A 24,990-nucleotide genomic window follows, 5' to 3' on the forward strand; every position below is an offset into this window, starting at 1 on the left:
TAAGTGTGGGTGAGGACAAGGAGACATCAAAGCTTCACACACTGCTGGTGGAATATAAAATGGTACAATCACTTACGAAAACAGTCCAGTGGCTCCTCAAACATCGATTTACCATATACCCCAGTAATTGCACTCCAAAAGAAATGAAAACATTATGTCCACACAAAAACTTGTGTTTTTAGCAACATTAAAACTATAAAAAAAGTTTATAGCAACATTAGAACAGCCAAAATGTAGCAATAGCCCAAATGTCCATCTATTGATGGACATTTGTACAAAATGTAGTATATCCATACAATGGACTATTATTATTTGGCTATAAAAAGTGATAAAGTGCTGATACACACAGCATGGATGAACCTTGAAAACATTTTTCTAAGTGAAAGAGTGAAAGACACTAGTCACAAAAACCCCCCAAATATCATATGACCACATTATATTCAATGTCCAGAACGGACATATGTATCAAGACATAAAGTAGATTAATGGTTGCCCAGGGCTAGGTGCATATAAGGTGACAGCTGAGGGGTACAAAGTTTCTTTCTGAGGTGATAAAAAGGATTGAGAATTGACTACAGTGATGGTTGCACAACTTTTTGAATATGCCAAAAGCCACTGAATTATACTTAAAATGGGTAGAATACATAATACATAACTTATATGCCAATAAAGCTCTTACCCAAAAAAGAGATATGGAAAGAACAGAGCAAGCAAATATAATGAAAAACATATGTATCGGCTGCAAGAGTATCTAGTAGTATGCCTAAACCAACTGCTGAACAAATAAATAATACAGAAAACAACATTATATTAATCCTGACAGCATTTTGGGCACCCATCTTACTAAGCCTACTCTGAATTATATTTATTTAGAAACTAACTACCAAGATTTTTTCCAAATGTTCAAACTTCTGACAAAGGAACATTTATATTAGGAATATAAGGATATTTTAAAATTATACTTTAAAATACTCAACTAATTTCTTTTTGCTTTTAAACATCAGCAGCACACAGACAGCAGTTTTCAAAGAGCACAGTAATACATGTATCTCATAGGGGCGCCTGGTGGTTCAGTGGGATTGGCCTCTGACTTCGGCGCAGGTCATGATCCCGGGGTCCTGGGATGGAACCCCACATCGGGCTCTCTGATCAGCGGGGACCTGCTTCCCCCTCTCTCTCTGCCTGCCTCTCTGCCTACTTGTGATCTCTGTCTGTCAAATAAGTAAATAAAAATCTTTTTAAAAAAATACCATCTAGTGTAAAAAATAAAAATAAAAAGCAGTTTCATTACGAAATAATTTTACTAAAACTTCCCCCATTACTTTTATTTCAAGACAAACACAATACAAAACACATACAACTTCAGTTGGGAAAAAAATTATTTTTCCCAAAAAAAAAAAAAGCAAACAAAAAAAACAACGAAAACAAAAAACCCATAAGCAAATACAAGGTAGAATTTCTAAACAGACTGACATAAATGCAGCCAGAGAAAAACAACACCTTACCTACATTAAAAAAAAAAAAAAATACAATGACAACAAATTTTTCATCAAAAACTATGGAGGTCAGAAGTATGCGACATAGTATTTTTTAGGTGCAGAGCAAAAAGAGTTATCAATCCAGATTACTATACCCACTAAAAATACATTCTGGAAGACAGAGGAAATTAAGACAATTGAAGCAAAATTAAGAAAATACGTTGCTGGCAGGCCTAACCTAAAAGAATGGCTAAAGGAAGTTGTCTAAAAAGAAAGAAAACAAGAAAAGGAACTTCAGAATATCAGGAAAAAAAGGAAAACATGAGAAAATAATAGGGTAAATATAATAGGATTTCTTTCCCCTCTGACCTTTATAATTATGTTTGGTGGTTAAAGCAAAATTATAATACTCTCTCCTGTGGTTCTAAATGTATGTTGAAGAAATATTAAGACAACCATAAGCAGAAGCAAATAAATAAGATTTTCTTTATATTTCAATCAAACTGATGAAATGACATCAATACACTGCAGTACACATGTATATATAAGTTAATACATAGAACCACCACTTAAAAACCATACAAAGAGATACTCAAAAACACTATAAATAAATCAAAATGGAATTCTAATAAATGTTCAAGCAACCTGCAGTTAAGGTAGGAAAAAGAAAACAGAAACAAAAAGTGGAACAAAGAGAAGACAATAACTAAAATGACAGGCGTAAGCTGTAATATAGCAATAATTACACTGCTTAAAAATGGTCAAAACATGCCAATTAAAAGCAGATGTTGCAGAGTGTATTAAAAGACATGACCCAACTATGCGCTATCTACATGATACTGACTTTTAATATAATGATGTAAGTGGCAGGACATAAAAATATGTATTATACAAACATTCATCAAAGGAAAGCAGGAGTAGCGATATTAATATCAGATAAAGCAACTTCAAATCAAAGAAATTTATCCAAGACAGAGAGAGACATTACATAACCATAAAAAGGTCAACCCATCAAGAAGCTACAGCAATCCTGGGGCACCTGGGTGGCTCAGTGGATTAAAGCCTCTGCCTTCAGCTCAGGTCATGATCCGAGGGTCCTGGAATCAAGCCCCACATTGGGCGCTCTGCTCAGCAGGGAGCCTGCTTCCCCCTCTCTCTCTGTCTGCCTCTCTGCCTCCTTGTGATCTCTGTCTGTCAAATAAATAAATAAAATCTTAAAAGAAGCTACAGCTGGGGCACCTGGGTGGCTCAGTGGTTTGGGCTGCTGCCTTCGGCTCGGGTCATGATCTCGGGGTCCTGGGATCGAGCCCCGCATCGGGCTCCCTGCTCCGCAGGAAGCCTGCTTGCCTCTCTCTCTCTCTCTCTCTCTGCCTGCCTCTCTGCCTACTTGTGATCTCTGTCTGTCAAATAAATAAATAAAATCTTTAAAAAAAAAAAAAAAAAAAGAAGCTACAGCAATCCTGAAAGTGTATCCACCAACCAGAATTCCAAAATATGTGAAGAAAAACTGAAAGAATACAGAAACAAATCCAAAATTATAGCCTGGACAACCCAACATCCCTCTCTAAACAATTAATAAAACAACTAGACAGAAATCACCAAGAATTTAAAAAAGAAAAACAAAATCCTCAACCAACAAGAACTAATTGACATTTATAAAACATTCCATACAACAGTGGAATACACAATTTTTCAAGTGTGTAAGTAACATTTAAAAAAAAAAAAGAATATATCTAGGACTGCAAACACACCTTAACAATTTTGAAAGAACTGAAATCATACAGAATATATTCTTTAACCACAGTAAAAATCAAACTAGAAATTAGTAATAGATAACAGAAAAATCTCCAAACATGTGGAAACTAAACAATTTTATCTAAATAAACTAAAATTTTATCTAAATAAACTAAACAATTTTATCTAAATTTTATCTTCACTATGAGGTGAAGGAGCAAAGAGCAAGTCTCAAGGGAATTTATACACATACATACATACATACATACTCACATACGAAATGTATACATACATGTATATGCCAAGAAAATAAAAACACAGCATATTAGGATTTAGTGGGGCACTGGTAAAACAATGTTGGGAAGGAAATTTGTAGCATATTAGAAAAGAGGGAAAGCCTCAAATCAATCATCTAAGTTCTTACCTCAAGAACCCCAGAAAAGAAAAGCAAACTAAAAGCAAACCAAAAGGAAGGAAAGAAATAATAAAGAGCAGAAACCAATCAAATTGGAAACAGGAAAAAAATAAGAGAAGAAATCTATGAAACTGCTGTTCTTTCTTTTTTTAAAGATTTATTTCAGAAAGACAGCACGAGAGAGCACGTGTTGTTGGGGAGGGGTGAAAGGAGAGGGAGAGAGAGTCTTATGGAGACTCTCAATGTGGAGCTCAATCCCAGGAGCCTGAGATCACGACCTGAGCCAACACCAAGAGTGAGACATTTAACCAAATGTGCCACCCAGGGCAGCCTGGGAAATAAAAAATTGACAAACATCTAGTAATACTAACAAAGGGAAAAGACAAGACACATATTACCAATATTGGGACTAAATCAGAAGTGAAACATGGATAGTGCTACAGACTATAAAAGGGAAATATGGTAAGGGAAAACCAGGAACAACTATTCAGACTTAAGTTGACAATTCAGAAGAAATGGACCAATTTTTCAAAAAACAAAAAAACCTACCATAACTTACCCATATGAAAAAATTTTCATAGACACATATCTACTAAATAAGTTGAATTTGTAATTTTAAAACACTCTAAAAAAAAAGTCTTCAGGCCTAAATGGTTTCATTGAAATTTACTGCAAACTTAAAAAGAAAATTAACATCAACTGGTGTTATTCTCATCTAGAAAACAGAACTGAAACACTTTCATATTCATTCTATTAAGCTAGTATTACCCTGATACCAAAACTAGACAAAAACAGTACCAAAAGGAAAACTATAGTTATAATTATAGATCCTTAACAAAATATTAGCAAATGAAATTCAGCAATAGACACAAAATAATTATTATACACCATGACCAAGTCAAATTTATTACAGATACACAGGTCTGGATCAATATTCTAAAACTAATCAATGTAATCCACCACATTAAAAAGCTAAAGAAAAAAATCCACATGATCACATTAACTGAGGTAGAGAAAGCATGTGACAAACCTCAAAACCCATTCATGGGCGGGTGAGGGGTGGAAACCATACCTCTCCGAAAAAAACAGGAATAAAAGGACTACCTCAACTTGATAAAGACAATCTACAATAAATCTACAGTTAACATATGCTTGACAGTGAAAGACTGAATGGTTTCCCCCCTAAAATTGGGAGATGGGGAGACAAGACTATCCACTATCAACATACTGAACATAGTGCTGGAATTTCTTGCCAGTGCAATAGACAAGAAAAGGAAATAAAACACAAACAAATTTGAAAGGAAAAAATAAAACCGTCCTTATTTGCCAATGACATAATTATCTAAGTAGAAAATTCCAAAGAATCTTAAAAAAAAAAAAAAACCCAAAAACAAAAAACCTGCAAAAATAACCAAAAAAGGGAATCCTTAGAAAAAATAAGTGAATTTACTAAGGACACAGAATATAAGATCAACATACAAAAATCAACCATATTTTAATACAGTGGCAATGAACACAAGCATTCTAAACAAATTAAATTAAATTAAATTAAATTAAAAATAACCCACACACCAAAACAACTTCAGTGCAAATGTAAGAAAACAGGTACAAGGACTTGTATGCTGGAAACAACACAATGTTGATAAAAGAAATCAAAGCTCTAAACAATGGACATACAGTCTATGTTCATGGAATGGGAGACTCAACACAGTGAGAAAGTCAATTCTTCCACCCCCTTAAATTAATGTATAAGCTTAACATAACTCCTATCAATATCCCAGTGAGTTTTTTATACATATCAAAAGATTATTCTAAAATTTATATGAAAAGGGCAACAAAATAATATTGGAAAAGAATAAAATGGGAAAAATTATTCTACCCAATTTAAGACTTATTATACAGCTACAGCAATAAAAATTGTGTAGTGCTGCAGAGAGAGAAACGGAACAGAATAGAGAACCTAGAAATAGGCCCACAAAAATATGCCCAATTAATCTGTGAAGAAAGTGCCAAAAAAACTCAATGGAAGAGAGATTGCCTTTCTAACAAATGGTGCTAAAGCAACTGAACATCCATAGGGGGGAAAAAAAAAACTTCAACTTAAATCTCTCAATTTATGCAAATATAACTCAAAATATAGCAAAGATTTACATGTAAAATATAAAAATAAAAAACTCTCAAGAAAAAATATAGGACAAAATTTTCAGGATCCATTAATAGGCAAAGAATACTTAGACTTGACACCACTCTATAAAGTAGAAGACTGATAAACTGCACTTCATCAAAATTTAAAACTTTTGCTCTGAAAAAGACATTGTTAAGTGGATGAGAAGACAAGCTAAGGAGTGGGACAAAATGTGTATAAACCACATATCCAACAAAGAATTAGTATCTATCTATCTATATATATATATATATATATATATATATATACCACATATCCAACAAAGAATTAGTATATATATATATATATAGAGAGAGAGAGAGAGAGAGACTCTCAAACTCTACAATAAAAGAGCAAACAATTTCAATGAGAAAATGAGCAAAAGACATGAAGATTTCACATACTAATGATGACATGTACATACAAGTTTTCACTGAAATGGTGTTTACAGTACAAAACAATAGAGAATGGCTTCAATGTTTCTCAGACTAGTTAAATAAATTACAGTATAACCAAACAATAGAATGCAGCCAAAGAATAAGGCTCATCTTAAATGTTATGCTCTCCCAAATACATTTAAAGGGAGAGGAAGACAAGGATGCAAAAGAGGGTATACAAAAATTTAAAAAAAAAAAAATTTTTTTTAAACAAAGAAACAAAGGAAAAGAAAACCAACAAGAAAAAATATATATGCACATATATTTTACAAACACACGTGTTTATCATAAAAGAAAATCCAAAATAAAAGATGGATATTACATGATAATAAAAGGGTCAATCCAACAAGAGGATATAACATTTACAAACATTTATGCACACAACAGAGCACCGCATAAATATATAAGGCAAAAATTAACAGACTTAAAGGAAGAAACACTAATATGACAATAGTAGGGGATTTTAATACCCTACTTGTATCAATGGATAGATCATCCAGATAGAAAATATAGAAGAAAACCTCAGCCTTGAATGACATGTTAAACCACTGCTCTTATATATAAAACATTCCATCCAAAAGCAAGAGAATATACATTCTTCTCAAAGTGTACCTGGAACATTTTCCAGGATCATACATTAGGTCACAAAATAAGTCTTACTAAATCTAAGAGGACTGACATCTTATCAAGCATCTTTCCCAATCATAATGATCTGAAACTGGAAATTACATGAAGAAAGCTGGAAAATTCACAAACACGTGGAGTTCAAACACCATGCTATTGAACTACCAATGGGTCAAAGAAGAAATAAAAGAGAAACCCAAAAATTATTTAAGACAACTGAAAATGAAAATATAACAACAAATTTGTGAAGTGCAGCAAAAGCAGTTTTGGGACATTAGTTCATAGCAGTAAATGCCTACCTCAAGAAAGAAGAAAGTCTCAAATAAACAACCTAACTTTATACCTCAAGGAATTATAAAAAAAAAAAAAAAGAAAGAAAGAAAGAAACTCAAAACCCAAAGAATAAATAATCCAATCAAGAAATGGGCAGAGGACATGAACAGACATTTCTGCAGAGAAGACATCCAGACAGACACATGAAAAAGTGCTCCACATCACTCGGCATCAGGGAAATACAAATCAAAACCACAATGAGATACCACCTCACACCAGTCAGAATGGCTAAAATTAACAAGTCAGGAAATGACAGATGCTGGCGAGGATGCAGAGAGGGGAACCCTCCTACATGGTTGGTGGGGATGCAAGCTGGTGCAACCACTCTGGAAAACAGCATGGAGGTTCCTCAAGAAGTTGAAAATAGAGCTACCCTATGACCCAGCAATTGCACTACTGGGTATTTACCCTAAAAAGATACAAACATAGTGATCTGAAGGGGCACGTGCACCCAAATATTTATAGCAGCAATGTCTACAATTGCCAAACTATGGAAAGAGCCTAGATGTCCCTCAACAGATGAATGGCTAAAGAAGATGTGGTACACACACACACACACACACACACACACACACAAAATGGAATACTATGCAGCCATCAAAAGAAACGAAATCTTGCCATTTGTGATGACATGGTTGGAACTAGAGGGTATCATGCTTAGTGAAATAAGTCAATCGGAGAAAGACAACTATCATATGATCTCCCTGATATGAGGAAGTGGAGATGCAACAGGGGGGTTTGGGGGGTAGGAAAGGAATAAATGAAGCAAGATGGGATCAGGAGGGAGAAAAACCATAAGTTACTCTTAATCTCACAAAACAAACTGAGGGTTGCTGGGGGGAGGGGGGTCGGGAGAGGGGGGAGGGGTTATGGACATTGGGGAGAGTATGTGCTATGGTGAGTGCTGCAAAGTGTGTAAACCTGGCGATTCATAGACCTGTACCCCTGGGGATAAAAATATATTATATGTTTATTTTTTAAAAATTAATTAATTAAAAAAATTTTAGACATGCATTAAAAGCATGAACACTGAAAGAAAAAATAACTGAACTTCATCAAAATTAATTTTTGTGGGGCACTTGGGTGGCTCAGTCACTGAGCGTCTGCCTTAGGCTCAGGTTATGATCCCAGGGTCCTGGGATTGAGCCCCACATCAGGCTTCCTGCTCCATGGGAAGCCTGTTTCTCCCTCTTCCACTCCCCCTGCTTGTGTTCCATGTAAGTGGAATCATATAAGATGTGTCTCTGTCAAATAAATAAACAAAATCTTTTTAAAAATTAACTTTTGAGGAAGGACATTATCAAGAAACTGAATAAAACAAATGGTTGGGTTTGAATGGGTCTAATATCAAGAACATATAGGGGCGCCGGGGTGGCTCTGTAGGTTAGATGTCTGACTGCTGCTCAGCGCCTGATCTCAGGGATCAAGCCCAGCATGGGGCCTACTTCAGAAAAAAAAAAAAAAAAAACACATAATGATTTACTAAAACTTACAAAAATACAAATAATCTAATTTTTTAAATGGGCAATGGATGTGAATAAACATTTTCTATAAACAAGATACAGAAATGGCCAATAAGCATGTGAATATGCTCAATATCATTAATCATTAGGAAAATACAAACCAAAAGCACAATGAGATACTAGGTCACACCAACTAAGATAGCAATTTTTAAAAGAAAAACAAAAACTAAGGATAGGTGAGGATGTAGAGAAATTAGAACCTTCATAGATTACTGGTAGGAATATAAAATGGCTGCTGTGGGAAACAGTATGGTAGTTCTTCATAAAGATAAACAAAGCATGGCCAAATGACCCGGCAATTCCAATTCTAGATATATACCCAAAAGAACTGAAAATAGGACTCAGATATCTGTATGCCGATGTTCATTTGCAGCATTGTTTACAACAGCAAAAAGGCAGAAGCAACTCAAGTGTCCACCAACAGATGAATGGATAAACAAAATGTGGTATTAACACACAATGGAATACTACTGAACCCTAGGAAGGAATGAAATTCTGATACATGCTACAATAGGAATGAACCTTGAAAACATACTGTGAATTAAGTCAGACACAAAAGGACAAATCTTCTATGATTCCACTTACATGAAATATTTAGAATAGGCAAATTTAGAGGCAGAAAGTGGATTAGAGGTTACCAGGGGCCGAGGGAGAGGGAAGTGGAGAGTTATTGCTTAATTTGTACAGAGTTTCTGTTTGGGGTGATGAAAAAGTTTTGGAAATAGATAGTGGTGACTGTTGCACAACACTATGAATGTAGTTATTGGCACTGAGTTATACACTTAAAAACAGCTAAAATGGCTAATTTTATGTTATATATATTTAAAATTAAGACAAAGAGTTGTTAAATGTATGTACAAAAATCAGAATTCTATCAAAGTCCTTAACCAAAACAGGTGTGAATATAATTATCAGTAAGTGAATCCCGTTACGAATTATTTAGCCATACACAGAAATCAATTTACTTGCAAATGATTTATTATAAGTAAAATGGAAAATGAGTCTTATCTATATAGAAAGGGAAAAGTTTATTTTGGGCATTATAAAAGAATAACTAGAATTATTAGCTTATTACAAAAAATCTCTGTTAACAAAAAACTCAACTTTTCTTCTTATCTCAAGATGTATATTTATTTTGAACCGTGAAGAGGCAAACTCCTTTCCACATACTAAATATAATCTCATTTGCAGTTGGGATGCTTTAACATATAGGGGCAGATTACAGACTTTGTTTTATCACCAGATACAAGTTTCATATAAACATTTGAAAATATATGAAAATATATAATAGAAAAACTGTTTTATTTTGAATTGCATATCCATAATGCTTGCCAGACAATAAGTGCTCAACAAATTTAGTGAATAAAACCAAACCAGTCACAATCAGCAGGAAAGCAACATAAAAGAAACTTTTTTTTAAAGATTTTACTTATTTATTTGACAGAGAGAGAGATCACAAGTAGGCAGAGAGGCTGGCAGAGAGAGAGGGGGAAGCAGGCTCCCCGCCGAGCAGAGAGCCGGATGCGGGGCTCGATCCCAGGACCCTGAGATCATGACCGGAGCCAAAGGCAGAGGCTTTAAACCACTGAGCCACTTAGGCGCCCCCAAAGAACTTTATTCACAATCATCTTCCTGTTACACTTTTAAAATACCTATTTTAAAAAATAATATGTAAGTAATTCAGAGTCCATAAAACCAAAACTTGAAATTACTTTTCTCCTATGTATATTCCTATCCTCAATGGGAAGTTACCAGAATTTGACTTTATGAGGAATTTCTTGTACTGATTTGTACTAATTTGTGTTTCTGAGGCAGCCCAAGCCTGGAAAGGAAAATCAATAAGCAGTCATCTTTGTGGCTGGATGGCTGGACTACGCAAGGTAGCGCCAAAGTGCTCCTGGTTCACTAGTTCATATAGTAGTAATAAGGGTATCATTTGCATTGTTTTCTTTTGCCTTTACTGCTTTGTTTGTGGTTTTGTACATTAAAGGTTTAATTATGAAATAAACTTGAATGTGAAATGCAAACTTTGCTTGACAGCTATGAAAACAAACTATGCACTATTAATACCAACAATAATTAAGTTCTGACTTTCAGAACTTACCCTAAGATATCTTTCTTTAAAGCATAAGGGACTTGGGGGAAACAAAGAACCCAATTTAAGTGGGGGAAGACTGTAACTGAATTATTCCGCATCAAGCAATGTATGGCCACAGAGGCAACCCCAGCTGGCTATGAGCCTCTCAGATCACTGACTACGGGGAAGGCAAGGGACGGAGATTCCAGCGGCTGCGCTCTGAAATCCATCCCCGAGCTCCTGCAGAGGCCGCCCTTCTCAGTGGCAGCGACTGAGCAGGCAGGCACACTGAAGCAGGCCTATTCCCAGGAGATGAGGAATTCCTGTGACAAGCAACTTTCACTCAAGAACTTCCTGAGGCCTTGGTGAACTTTCCTTAGGACTGCACTGCAGTGTAAGACACTTTCACCCCAAGTTCCTTCCTCCCTTCCCTCTCTCCCTCACTTGGAGTCAGACTTGCATCACAGTCTAAAGACATTCCCTGACTCCTTCCCCATTTTCTCTCTAAAGCATTTTTAGTGAATGTCTTGCACATCCAATCCCATCTTGGCATCTGCTTCTCCCTTGCAGTACACACGGATAAAAAATCCTGCCGTTTCGGGGCACCAGGGTGACTCAGCTGGTTAAGCGTCCGACTCTTGATCTCACCCCAGGTCTTGATCTCAGGGTTGTGAGTTCGAGCACTACTTAAACAAACAACTAGTCATGAATTATTTCTAAAAATACAGTATTTGCTTACCTATTTGCTAAAATGGTATATACTAAACATGGCAATTCCAGTGCCCTTTGAAGTTGAAGATCTTGACTGACCCCCAACTCAAGGGGACACTCAGAACCACACACAATTCAACAAATGTGTCCTTAGCAACTGCTATAGGTAAGAAATACGCTATACGGAATATAAGGCCCTATTCTTAACCTCAGGTAATTCTCAATAGAGAGAAAGAGCGAAGCTACAGATCCCAACTTTGAAGGACAGACTGTCATAGTACAACTGAAGTCTAAAGTACTAAGTGAATTAAGAGATTCATTCTACTTGGGGGATGGAGCTGTAGTAGGAAGCTTTGATGGAGAAGATGGTATTTGAAGTGTCATTTGAAAGACATTATCAGAGCCTTCAGGTTGTTACCTGCCTGTAATTCCTGAGGACAGTCCAACAAAGACACTTTCCATGCTTGCCATACTTGGCTACCCCCAAAGTGTAAATCCTTCCTAACACAATCCTCTCACACTTTCTCAGTCCCAGAGTTCTGAAGCCTTCTTAGTTCTCCTCCTAACATGCTCCTCTCCCAGTATGTCCTTTTTCTTCCCATTCCTACCAAGACCTCTAAGCCAGAAAGCGCGGAATAAGTCTTGACTCCTCCCTCTCACTACTTTGTCATTCAATCATCAGTCTACCTCTACATCTAAAATCTAATTTTCCCCATCCCCACAGCTGTTGCCCTAGTCAAAACCACCATCAATTCATCTTCCTGACTACATCTGGCCTTCCTGACTACAGTTCTACTACAATTTAACTTGTGTTCCACAGAGCAGCCGGTGAGCCTTCAAAATTCATTAACTTGGGGCACCTGGGTGGCTCAGTTGGTTAAGCCTCCGACTCTTGGTTTCAGTTCAGGTCATGATCCCAGGGTCCTGAGATTGAGCCCGATATCAGGCTCCATGCTAGTGGGGAGTCTAGCTGAGATTCTGTCTCTCGTTCTCCCTCTGTCCCTTCCCCCAATTGCTTGAGTGTGCACACTCTCTCTCTAAAATAAATAAAATCTTTTTGAAAAGATACTAAGATCTATCCCCATGCTCCAGACTCCAGCTACTCAGGACTTCTAAAATGCTGAGCTCCTCTTGCACTCCAAGCCCCACAAATCATTTAACTCTTCCTCCTCATCCTCACCTGGCTAACTCCCACTCCCGCTTAAAACATCACTTCTGTCACTCCCAAACATAAACATACAGGATAGCGCCTGGGTGGCTGAGTCAGTTAAGCGTCTGCCTTCGGCTCAGGTCATGGTCCTGGGGTCCTGGGATAGAATCCTGCATTGCACTCCCTTCTCAGAGGGAGCCTGCTTCTCGCTCTGCCTCTGCTGCTCCCTCTGCTTGCACACATGCGTGTTCTCTATCATAGAGAACACACACACATACACACACATACACTCACAAGATAGTCTCGAAGCTTCCAATTGCCACCCCAAGACTTTGACTTCTCAATCCCTTCCTTTGTGGTCTACACTAGCTTTCCATTAACTAGCACCCTTAAAAGTCACTTTTTTATGCAACAGAACCTTTTTTTTCTAAGGTAATCCTATGCAGAACCCTAATATGTAAAAGGGCTAAACTTCTCAGCTTAAAGCATTGGCTTCAAAGCCCTCTTCATTCAGCCTCCTTTATCCTAAGGCACTTCTTTCGTAAAATCCAAGGTGCAAGACAATTAAAACACCACAGTACTATATTATACTGCCTACTCAAAGGAAGCAATACAGTACAGTAGAAAGAGTTATTTTTTGAAGCCAGACAGACTCGGGTTCAAATTCTGATTCTATTTCTTATTAGTTATAAGACCTTGATCAGTCTACCTCTCTAAGGATCCATTTCCTCAGCTGTAAAACTTAGCTATAAAAACAGATAACCATACTCACTACTTCCATTCAACATTAGGTTGGTGGAGGTCCTAGCCAGTAAAATAAAAATAAATATCAGATGGTCTGTCGTTACAGATGCCATAATTACACAGAAAATTCTGTGGAATCCACAACTACCAGCAAAATCAAAGGATACGAGAACAACATATGAAAAGCAGCTTTATGTTTGCATATTTGTGACTAACAATTAGAAAATAAAATTCTAGGGGCGCGTGGGTGGCTCAGTTGGTTGAGCACTGCGCTCTTGACTTTGGCTCAGGTCATGATCTCATCGAGCTCCCCACTCGATGGGGAATCTGCTTCTCTCCCTCTTCCCCTCACTCTGCCCCGCACCATGCTCCCATGTGTGCTCTCTCTCAAAATAAATAACTAAAATCTTAAAAAAGAAAACTGTAACAATTTACAATAGCATCAAAATACAAAGCATTTATGGTTAAACTTCACCAAAGACATGTAAGACTTCTACACTGAAAACTACAAAGTGTTGCCGACAGAAATTAAAAAGTCTTGGGGCGCCTGGGTGGCTCAGTTGATTAAGCGCCTGCCTTTGACTCTGGTCATGATCCCAGAGTTCTGGGATCAAGCTAGCTGGCCTGGCTTTCTACACAGCAGGGAGTCTGCTTCTCCCTCTCCCTCTGCCCTGACCCCAGCTCATGCTTGTGCTCTCTTTCACAAATAAAATCTTAAAAAAAAAGAAAAAAGAAAAAGAAAAAGTCTAAATAAATGGAGAGATATACCATGTTTGTGGACCCAAAGATTTAGTATTGTTGCCAATTCTCCCTAGTGATCAATCTATAGATACAAAGCAATCACAACCAAAATCTCACCAAGATATTTTGGTACAAACTGACAAGACAGTTCAAAATTTATAGTGAAATCCAAATCGAGATACACTAAAAGAGTATTTTTAAAAGAAGAGAATTGGAGGATTTACACTCTCTAACTTCAAGACTTACTATAAATCAACAAATAACCAACAGTGTGAACGTGAACTGATGTAAAGATAAACTGATCAATGGGATAGAATGCAAATGTTTGAATATATATTTACATAAATATATGATATATATTCATTTAATTTTCACAAAAATATCAGTCCAACAGGGAAAGAAAAATCTCAACATACAGTTCTGTAATAATAATCAGCATAAAAAAATGAACCCAATTCCCACTTTACATTTTAAACAATAATTAATCTGAAATGGTCCACAGATTATGTAAAAGCTAAACTTATATAAAGTTTTTAGAAAATAGCATTAGAATTATCTTAGTGGCAAGCAAGGGGTTCTTTAAACACAGAGAGCAATAACCTTTAAAAATAAATAAATTTAACTCCCTTGATATTTATAACTCTGCTCATCAAAAAACATCATTAGGAAAATGAATAGACAAACCAAAGGATAGAAAATATTCATGAAATTTTTTTGATAAAATAGTTATCCAGGATACATAAAGAACTTTTACAACTCAGTACTAAAAAGAACTCAAAATTTAAAATGGGCAACAGATTTATGCAGCCTGTCCAAAGGAAATAAGAATGGCCAATAAAGGGGCCCCTGGGTGGCTCCGTTGATTAAGCGACTTGTCATGATCCCAGGTCATGATCCCATGGTTCCAGGATCGAGCCCTGCATTGGACCCCCTGCTTCTGGGGGAGCCTGCTTCTCCCTCTCCCTCTGTCTGCCACTCCCCCTGTTTGTGCGCGTGCTCTCTCTCCCTCCTCTCTAATAAATAAATAAAATCTTAAAAAAAAAAAATATGGCCAATAAGAACATGAAAAGGTGTTCAGTATCAGTCACCAGGATAATGTAAATTAAAGCCACAACCACTACACACCCACCACAGTGACTACAATTAAAGACTGATAATATTTAATACTGGCAAAGATGTGGAGCAACGGGAACTATGAGAGTTGTTGGTGGAATATAAAAGATACAAACACTTTGAGAAAAGGTCTGGCAGTTTCTTATAAAACTAAACAGACACTTTATGAGCCATTTCTCCTGGTACTTACCCAAGAGAAATAAAAACACAGTCCTACCAAAAAAAAAAAAAAAAAAAAACCTCGTATAATAAGAACATTCACGGAAACTTTATTCATAATAGCCCCAAACAGGAAACCTTCCAGGTATCTAACCACCTGACAAACTCTGATACAGTCCGATGACAGAAAAAAAGGACTGAATTTCTGATAAACACAACTTCAAAGCTGTACCAAAAATATATGCTCTATGATTCTATTAATATGATGTTCTAAAATAGTTACGATTAATCTATGGTAGGATGATAAAAGATCAGAACAACGTTTGCAAGGACTGATGGACAAGGCACATGAGGGAAATTTCAGGAGTGATAGTAATGTCTGATATCTTGATAGAGGCTTGGGTTGTATTTGTCAAAACTCATTAAATGGTAAAATTAACACTTGTATATTCCACTGCACACAGATTTTACCTAAAAAACAAAAGAACTACAAACAAATACTGAACTCTAGTTAATGACATGAAGTGTTTGGGGGTAAAGTGTGCTGATGTTTGTAACTGACTTTGAAATGCATCAAAATGTAAGATGGATTTGTGGATGGAGTGAGGAATGGATAGGCATGTGACAAAATGTAAATTAACATTTACATTTTACATTATTAAAATTGCACATTACTATGTTTGCATAGTAAAATGTAAAATTATAGAATCTAGGTGATGGGGTATATGGGTGTCTTACTGTATAATTCTTTCAACTCTTCTGTATATTTGAAACTTTTCATAATAAAATGTTGGGTAAAAAACTTAATCATAAGACAAAAATATTCTAAAATGAAGTGAGAAGTTTTTTCCTATTCTACCCACAGTTGTGCTATAAAACACGTTATGAGGAACAGGAGCAATTGTCACTTTTATTCTTTCGCTGAAGCATCCTCACTGCTGTGATTTCTGCACCTCATTGCCACTGCTGGATCAGAGTCTTCCTTTCCACTACAACATAAGCCATAATCCTTGTGGATTTCGCCATCATCCATATATATAATACACCGATCCATCATTCAATACACAACTTTGGAGCTCCTAATTGTCTTATTTCTCTCATTCCTGGAATCCTAAAACCCTAAAGTATAATTATCTTCTCCAATCAGAATGCCCTATCTGCTCTCACTACCCTCCTCTTCCAACTCACCAAGATTCCTAGTCCATGGGAACCTTCATTTATACTTCCGTGACCTGCTACTTGTCTTATAGCTTTACCTCCTATCACCTGAAATATTGGTACCCTCTTAGTCCCTACTGCAGCCACCTGCAACCAATTCTTCGGTGCTCCTTTACCTGAACTGACGAGTGCTACTGGAGGAAATCTCACCACCAGACCAATGAACGCTACTCCAAATTTATGATCTCCACATTCAGGACTGCTCAGCAATTCCTTTCTAATTCACCAGTTGGCTCCTTCTCCACAGTCCACAACAGCAATTTCAAAACTTGACCATGCTTCTTAGACTCCTTACTCATACCTCTTTCCTCACTCTATGTCAAGAATCTTACCTCTTGTTTCAACATGAACTCACGGCTCCCCAACCTACAAACCCATCTTTATCTCTTTCCCTCCCATCTCAAAAAAAAAGTATGCCTTCATCTCTGTTAGAGGTAGCATAGCATAGTGTTTAAAAATGCAGACTCTCTTGGGGCACCTGGCTGGCTCAATTAAGCGTCTGGCTCAGGTCATGATCCCAGGGTCCTGGGACTGATCCCCGCATCGGGCTCCTGCCCAGCCAAAAGCCCGCTTCTTTCTCTCCCACTCCCCCTGCTTGTATCCCCTCTCTTTCTGTCCCTCTTTCTGTCAAATAAATAAATAAAATCTTTTTCTAAAAAAGCCCACAAAACTCTCTAGCCAAATTAATCTTTCCAAACCTCAGGGGTTTTTTTGTTCAACAAGTTGCAAATATCTGAGTTGTACAATCTGTTAAATTTTAACCAATGTATATTACCCTGAAACTATCAGCACAATCAAGAAATGAACATAAAAGCCTCTCCTAAAACAACTACTGACCTTTTTGTCACTGTAGATTAGTTTGTAATTTCCAGAATTTTATGTAATTATCCAGCATATACTCTTTTTTGACCTGGCTTTCATTCAGCTTATTTTTGAGATTTAGCCACACTGCTATGTGTTATCAATAATTCATTCCTTTTTATCACCAAGTAGTATTCCAATGTATGGCTATTTCACAATCTGTTTATTCATTCATCTGTTAATGGATACTGGGTTGTTTCCATTTTTTTTCTCTCTCTTTTTTTTTTTTTTTTGCTGAATACAGCTGCCACAAATATCCTATATAAATCTTTGTATGGATAAAGGCTTCATCTATGCTTTTTTGAAGTTTTATTTATTTATTTGAGAGAGAAAGAGCGAGGAGAGGTAGAAAGAGACAAGGACTCTTAAGCCCACTCTGCACTGAGCTTAGAGCCTGTCAAGGGGCTCGATCTCATGATTATCAGATCAAAACCTGAGCTGAAACCAAGAGTCAGACACTTAGGTACCCCAAGCCTTCATCCATTCATTCTTAAGGCTTTACTTACACCCCTGGAAGTCCCAAATCTGCAGTGACTGATACCAAAAACACAACTGCCAGTTTGACAAGCCCACTCGGATAAGGCAAAAGGACTTAAATCAATGTGTTCCAAGCTCATGCTTTTATGCCACTCTCTTCACCTTCAACAGCTTCTCCTCCATTCTCTGTCCTGATTAAGGCAATACAAACCAGAAACTTAGGACTCTTTCGGCCTTCTTACTTACCATTTGCCCTACTCACTCACTGGGTTACTCAGTCCTGCCAATTCTACCTTTAAACATCTCTCAAAATCCATCCCTACATGTCCATCCTAGTTCAAATGCACCCTTAATTCAAACACGTATCATCTCTTGGCTGGACTGTTAAACTAGCCTTCTAACTTTTCTCCTTACCTCAGGTCATTTTTCTCCAATCCAATTTCTATTCTATGGCCAAAGTCAATTTTCTAAAATTCCAATCTGATGTTACTCACCTATTCCTCAATGACTTTCATCCCCTCAAGATAAAATTCAAACTCTTTAGCTTAACATTCAAAAAATTCTCTATAAACCAGATTCCTCTCCAAACACATCCTCTGCCACTTTCCACCCTGTTCTAACTTGGTCATTTCTGGATGATGTCATTTACCTTTTAATCCCTAGTGCCAAGGGCATTACCTGGTCTGTAGTAAGCAAGACATATTTGTGCAATAGGTAAGATAGGACTTAGACTGATGTAGTGAGACATTCTGAGCATAGTCAGGAAAAGCAGTTGTCCAGTCTGGCTGAGACATACAGAATATGAAAGATTATGGTAGGCAATCCAGTCAGAAAGGCAGGCTGAAGCCTGATCACCGATCAAGATCAATTCCACGCTAAGGACTGTGCACTTCATCCTACACCCTCAAAATACATCAATTGTTCTCTTTTTGTTTTTGTTTTGATACAGTGGTCTGGGAAAGAGTACTCAGAGTAGAAGGTAACAGATTAGATGTCAAAGGGAAATAAATCTATGTTTATTGTGTTATATGCTCTGCCAGGGTATGGACAGTAATGTAAAGGAGAGAAGTCAGAGATGACTCCAAAGTTTTGAACCAAATAACATAATTAAGCCATTAATCAAGAGGAATTTTTTTTAATGGTCAGTGGAGGCAGAGACAGGTGATGGTTTTAGTTGGGGTATTACTTCACCCATTCATTCAAACATAAGTGGCTACTAGGTAGGTGTCAGGGACTGCTGCCTAAAGGATGAAAAGAGGGTAAAATACTATTCCTTTTCTCAAGGACCATCGAATCTAGTTGAGGGATGGGGAAGACTAATAGGAACTTACAATTCATTGTTAAGTGCTACAGTTTGGGACTAAAAGAAAATAAAAACGATCCAACTCAGCCCTGAGGATTTGAGAAAACACTGAGGTCAAATCAGCGTTAGGCCGGACAAAGGGCAGTTCAGGTAAAGGGAGTAACAGGACGACAGAACCTCAGATAAAACAACACAAGTTGGGCACATCTGCAAATAATAAAGTAAGTCTAAAGGAAGAGTTCAAGATAAGGAGATGTCCATATGGAATGTCTAGCAGGCAGCTGAAAATGCAGGTTCTGAGAGCGAACAAGAGCACATCTAGATATGCAATATATTTTCAACCTCATCATAGGTGCCTTCCAGTCCTCATCAGTGGCTATCTCAAAAAAGAATTGGAAGAACCTTTCTTATCAGCTACATTGTGTACACTTCCACCTCCCCCCAGCACTTCTGTCCTGCAAGTTGAAACTGTTTTATGTAAATAGGTCACAAGGACTGGCGGGGACTGTGGTGAACTGGAGATGGACGCCCGAGCTGAAGAGGAAAGCCTTTCACTCAGCTCCAGCAGTTCACTGTCTTGCCCAATGTGGAGAGATCTTCCCATTCTTCAAGAAAAACCAAAAATTCGGATTTTATGTGACATCTCTCAGTTTTAAATACTGGCAACTAATTACATTAAAAGTCTGTAAAACAGCACCCTGCCAGCCAAACAAAATGCTTCTGTGGAAAGATATCAGCAAGGGCCACCAATGTGGCAGAGTTGGACCTGGTCTGCCAACTCCTACAATGCTCTTTCTACCACTTCACAGTTACCCTCAACTAAAAGTATCTTGATGGTTCCCTGGGACAGGAGCTGTTTGCTACTAAACAAAACAGCCCCAAACTGATAGTGTTTTATGAGTTCTTTTGTATGTTCTCAGCAATTTTTCTCTCTTCCCCACTCCACTCCACCTCCATCACTCCCAGGCTTGTAACATGACTGAGACCTCCTACTCCCCTATTATCAGCTAAGATGCCAAGCTTGCAGGTAAAGCAAAAGTGAAAAAAAAAAAAAAAAAAAAAAAAAGTGAGAGCCCTGACAGGATTTCTAATGAATAAAGTATAAAAGGAAGATGACATCTCTTTGGTCTTCTTAGAAAACAACATCACAGAGATGTTTGTTACTTACTCAGACACTTAAGGAAAAAAGTCAGTAACTTATATAAAAAAAAAAAAAAAAAAAAAAAAGAGCAAATCCTGCTAACACACTAGTTTCCACTGTAGTCTCCAAGGATCTTGGGGGTGGGGGAGAGGAGGGCAAAAGGGAAAGTAAAAGTTGCTGGCCTTTGGGAAACATCAGGCACCTTTTAAGGCACAGTTTTTAAAAGTACAAATGTTTAGAACAAAAGGTACGCCACAATCTCAACTTTTGGTAGGAGGAAAAATATAGCCTAATAACATAAAACATTCTTTGAGCAACAAGAAATTGGGATTAAGAAACACTACTAGAGTAAAGCAATCTCTGTATTTACAAGAAAAGGTAAAAGGGAAACAAAAAACACCGTTTTAATGTTCATTCACACACACCAGTTTCTGACGTTTTAATGTATATACTAAGTCACAGTGCGGCTTTAGAAACTTTTAAAATGTAGCAGTATTTCCTAAATGTACCAAAACATTTAAAAGCCCAGATGATGGAGTATACAACTTTAGGTAACAATGTGGCAAACGTGAAGAAACACAGAATGGCTAAAAATTCAAACCAACAAAACAAAAGATAGTACCAAGATTCTCAAACTCTAGGGGGCAAAAACAAACAAACAAACAAACAAACAAAACCAAAAAAGTGGCATGTGCACCCGCCCCTGTTAACCAGAGTAGTGGGGAAATTCAGGGGAATGAAGAGTGATTACAGAGGGCGAGCGAAGCAGGCCATGTTCCTGCTGGCAAGCGAGCTCTGCAATTACTTAAAGCAAGCGTTATGGCTAGAGCATTCTCGAGCCCACTAAAGCCAGCATACTGGACACCTAAAACCGGAGGCTGACAGCAGCTCCAGGGTAAGACCGAGAAGGCGGAAAAGTGGCCTGCTTTGACCTCCACTGAAAACTGAGCCTCCTCCAACTCTGGTCTCGGAATCAGGGGCAGGACATGAGCCTCTCAGAGGTTGGATGATTCGGACAAACTCTGCCGGGCTCCCTGCGGCCTTCCCACACACCGGGTGAATGTCAACACCGAGCCAGCGAAGTGTGGGGGAACCTCTCAGTGTGCGCCGTCCTTTCTGGGAGGCGGCGAGACCGGGAAGAAAGACGGCCCTGCGCGCGCCCCGCCTCCCCAGCCCTTTCCCGGCCCCGCGCCCTCGCAGGGGCTGCAAGCCGGTAAGCGGGGTCCCGCGGGCTCCTCACCTTTTTCAGCGCCGGCACCAGCAGCCCCCGCCACTTGGGTGCGTTCTCCTCGCTGAAAAACTCGTACGGCAGCTGCTGCGCCTGCATGGTGCCCCCGGGGCGCCTCTGGGCGGGGAGAGGGGCGGCGGCGGCGGCCGGGCCGGGGAGCCGCGAGAGGGCGAGCTCGCAGCACCGAACAGGGCCGCGGCCCCACCGGACGGCCCGGCCCCCTCGGGGCGCCGCGCGGCCGGGCTAGCCTTGGAGAGGGGGCTGAGGGGCGAGGCCCGCGCCCGGCCACCCACCCGACACGGGTACCAGCCGTGGATAGCGAACGCAGCCCGCAGGCGGCGGCGGCGGCATCCCGCACCACCACCCCGGGGCCGGGCCCCCCACCCCTCCCCGGCCCGCCGGCGCCGCCCCGGGCTGCCCTCCGCCGCGGCCGCCGCCCGCCGGGGCTACGCTCCCGGGCCCGGCCTGGCCCAGCGGCACAGCCGGCGGCTGGGGGGGGAGGGCGTGTGGAGGGACGCTTCTGCTGCGGCGCCCGCTCCGCGCAGCGGGGACCCCGAAACGCGAGCGGCCCGGGGCGGAGCGGGGCCGGGGTGTAGCGGGGGAGGGGAAAGGCCCGAGGTCGTCGTTGGAGTATCTGGCTGGCCAGAGGTGCCGCCGCGGCCGCCGCCGACGCCGGTGTAGCGCTCGAGCTTCCTACTAGCGAACTGAACCTGCTCGCTACTGAGCATGCGCCGCCGAGTAGGGCCGGTTCGCTCCGGGTTTTCCGGCTCCCCGGCGAAGGAGGAGGGAAGCGAGAGTGAGGGAGGGCGCCCCCGAGGACTGCAGGGGCGGAGCGAAGCGGCCCCAAGAAGTCGAACCCTGGCCTGCGGGGTGGGGTGCGAGCTATCGAGCAGCGGCCCCCATTGTGTGGTTGGGCCGCGAGAGATCCCACCTCTCTCTTGGGAGTCCCTGGGCCTTTAGTTTTGGAAAGGGGCGTGTGTGTGCGCGTGCGTGTGTGTGTGTGTGTGTACTTTGTTCCTGAACATGAAGAACTGCTCAGAGCATGCAATGTATAGTAAACAGACTGGACAAAAGATAGGTGCCTTTCTCACGAAACCTACTGCTCAATATTTATCGGATAATAGAAGTGATTGCAGTATTTCTGATCGGTCTTTCCACCAAGAATTATCACCAAGAATAAAATGCGTACCTGCAGTATAGATTTTGTGTGTGCGTTTCAAGTTCAATATGCTCATCTTTCGAACCCACTTAGCTTGGAACTCCAATAATCACTTACCTCAGTGGAAACTGAAACCTCTTCCGCAGCTCCCGGGTCCCAGAACATTTCACTCATGCCCCTCTCAGGGCATTTAGTTTATCTGTTCTGTAATCTCTCTTGGCTCTTTGAACTAGATAGCAAACTCCTGGAAGGCAGATCTTTTTCACTAAGGGCTCTACAAGTAAATAAGTACTTCATGAACGTTTGTAGAGTGCTACAGGAGCCTTATCTACCAACTATTCATCTCAGGGACCCAGGTGTTTAACAGTGGCACTGTGTGGCTGGTCCTCACAGTTTACCATTGCGCACTTTCTGAGCATAATCTCATTTAGTCCCACAGCAATCCTATTTTCATTTCACAGAGGAGACAGTTGAGAGAAATAGCCTTGGTTGAAGTTGATATTGTACCCTGCTATTCCAGAGAACAAAAACCAGGATCACATAGATGAAAATGTTTAAGCAGTGTTTTGCAATCTCTACAACACTTCTTTGCGAATCTCTTGGAAAAGTCTTGGGTCCTTCCCTTTTAAAATGTACCCACATGATTTACATCTTAATATCCTTCATACTCAAGTATTCAGAATGACATTTCGAAACATCCATACATCTTCTGAGTAAGATGCTATAGAGGAACCACAGCTTTGAGAGGAGTTGGGGTCAGGAGAAGAGATCTCAGAGGAAAGCAGGCGTCCTCACTCAACCATCTTCAAATACCTGATATCAAAGGACTGATACAGAAAAATCATACACGTGATGGGGTTTGTGTGATTTTAAACGACTGAACTAAGATGAAGCCTCTGGCCCAAATTATTCATTGGCTTCCCATTGCTCTTAGAATACATTAAGAAAAAAAAAAAAAGATTCATTTATTTGAGATAGAGAACATGCAGAGGAAGGGCAGAAGGAGAGGCAGTGAGAATCTTAACCAGACTGCCTGCTAAGCACAGAGCCTCAGCGGGGCTCCACCCAGACATCACGACCTCAGCCAAGAGTCGCCTGCTGGTTATTTTACGATGACCCACCCAGGCGCCCCCATCCCCCACCCCAGAATACTTTCCAAAAACTTCTTAGCATGACCCACAAAGTCTGCATCTGACTCCTGTTTACATTGTCAACCTTTTCTTTCCATTCTCCACCGTGGCTCACCACACTCTAGTCACCACACTCTGGTCTTCTGTCTATTCCTAGAAAACACCAACCTCTTTCCTGCCTCAGGAGCTTTGCCATTCCTTCAGTCTGAAACTCACTCTGCTCCTAACTGTTCACTTGGCTGGTTAGAAACGTCATCACCTCCAAGAGGCCTCTGATCACGCTAAGTTGTTCCCACCTGTATTTTTCTAACACAAACCTTATTTCCTTGCTAGCATCAAGGCCATGAGAATGTATTCCAAGAGATGAATCTACTTCATCATTGAATCCCCAGGACCTACAGTTTTTGGTACACGGGTGCTCAATAAATGTATTTGAAGGAATTAAAGTTGGAGGAAACTTCAAAGAAGACTATCTAATCACGGGTGTCTCAGGAAATAGATGATCTTCAGGGTCGTGCAAATAAAAACCGTACATCCGTTCACTTGGGACATCGGGGTTAATGGGTTGGATTTGATGACCTCCGAGGTCCCCTACAACTTGGTAGTCTGACTGCACAGTAAGCAAGCCCTGGAAACACGGATTACGGCCCGGCATGGGCACGCTTAGCGGCCAGGGCAGGTTTTCACTAGTTCAGACGTTTTGGCCGCAGACCGAGAGCAAGCAGCTGGAGGAAAACTGCAATCGAGAGGCTCGACGCTTCTCAGCTGAGACCTAAGGGGCGTGGTTCTGGGCTCGGCTCCGCTAAAGTCAGGGAGCAATCGAGCCCCTCAGCACCGTTTGCTTTGATCTCTTGGCACAAATCAAAACCCGTTATGGGCGTGCAGCGGTATAAGACAACCGTGGCGGACTCAAATGCGTTAGTGGAGACATGAAAACTCCCCCGTACCCTCAGCGCGAACCGCCGACAGTTGCCAGCAGAAGCGCAGGCGCAGACGTCCTCTTCACGCCCCTCCTCAGCTCTAATGAGCCTGGAGCCAGAGCGGACGTGACGCACGGGGGCGCGCCCAGA

At 40.0% G+C, this 24,990-nt stretch overlaps 1 protein-coding gene across 2 annotated transcripts in view; it reads right to left on the reverse strand.

Moving 5' to 3' along the window:
* The window catches only part of SOS1 (SOS Ras/Rac guanine nucleotide exchange factor 1), a 144,507-nt gene extending 122,732 nt beyond the window's left edge, over nucleotides 1-21,775 (reverse strand). For both annotated transcript variants that reach the window (XM_082745687.1, XM_082745686.1), the window contains exon 1: nucleotides 21,644-21,775. In XM_082745687.1, coding sequence (XP_082601813.1) covers nucleotides 21,644-21,730 — 87 coding nt within the window. In that variant the 5' untranslated portion in view covers nucleotides 21,731-21,775. The remainder of the gene's footprint in view (nucleotides 1-21,643) is intronic.
* Nucleotides 21,776-24,990: the final 3,215 nt, after the last annotated feature.

Source organism: Mustela nivalis (assembly GCF_964662115.1).
Source record: "Mustela nivalis genome assembly, chromosome: 8".
In the NCBI taxonomy this organism is placed as follows: domain Eukaryota; kingdom Metazoa; phylum Chordata; class Mammalia; order Carnivora; family Mustelidae; genus Mustela; species Mustela nivalis.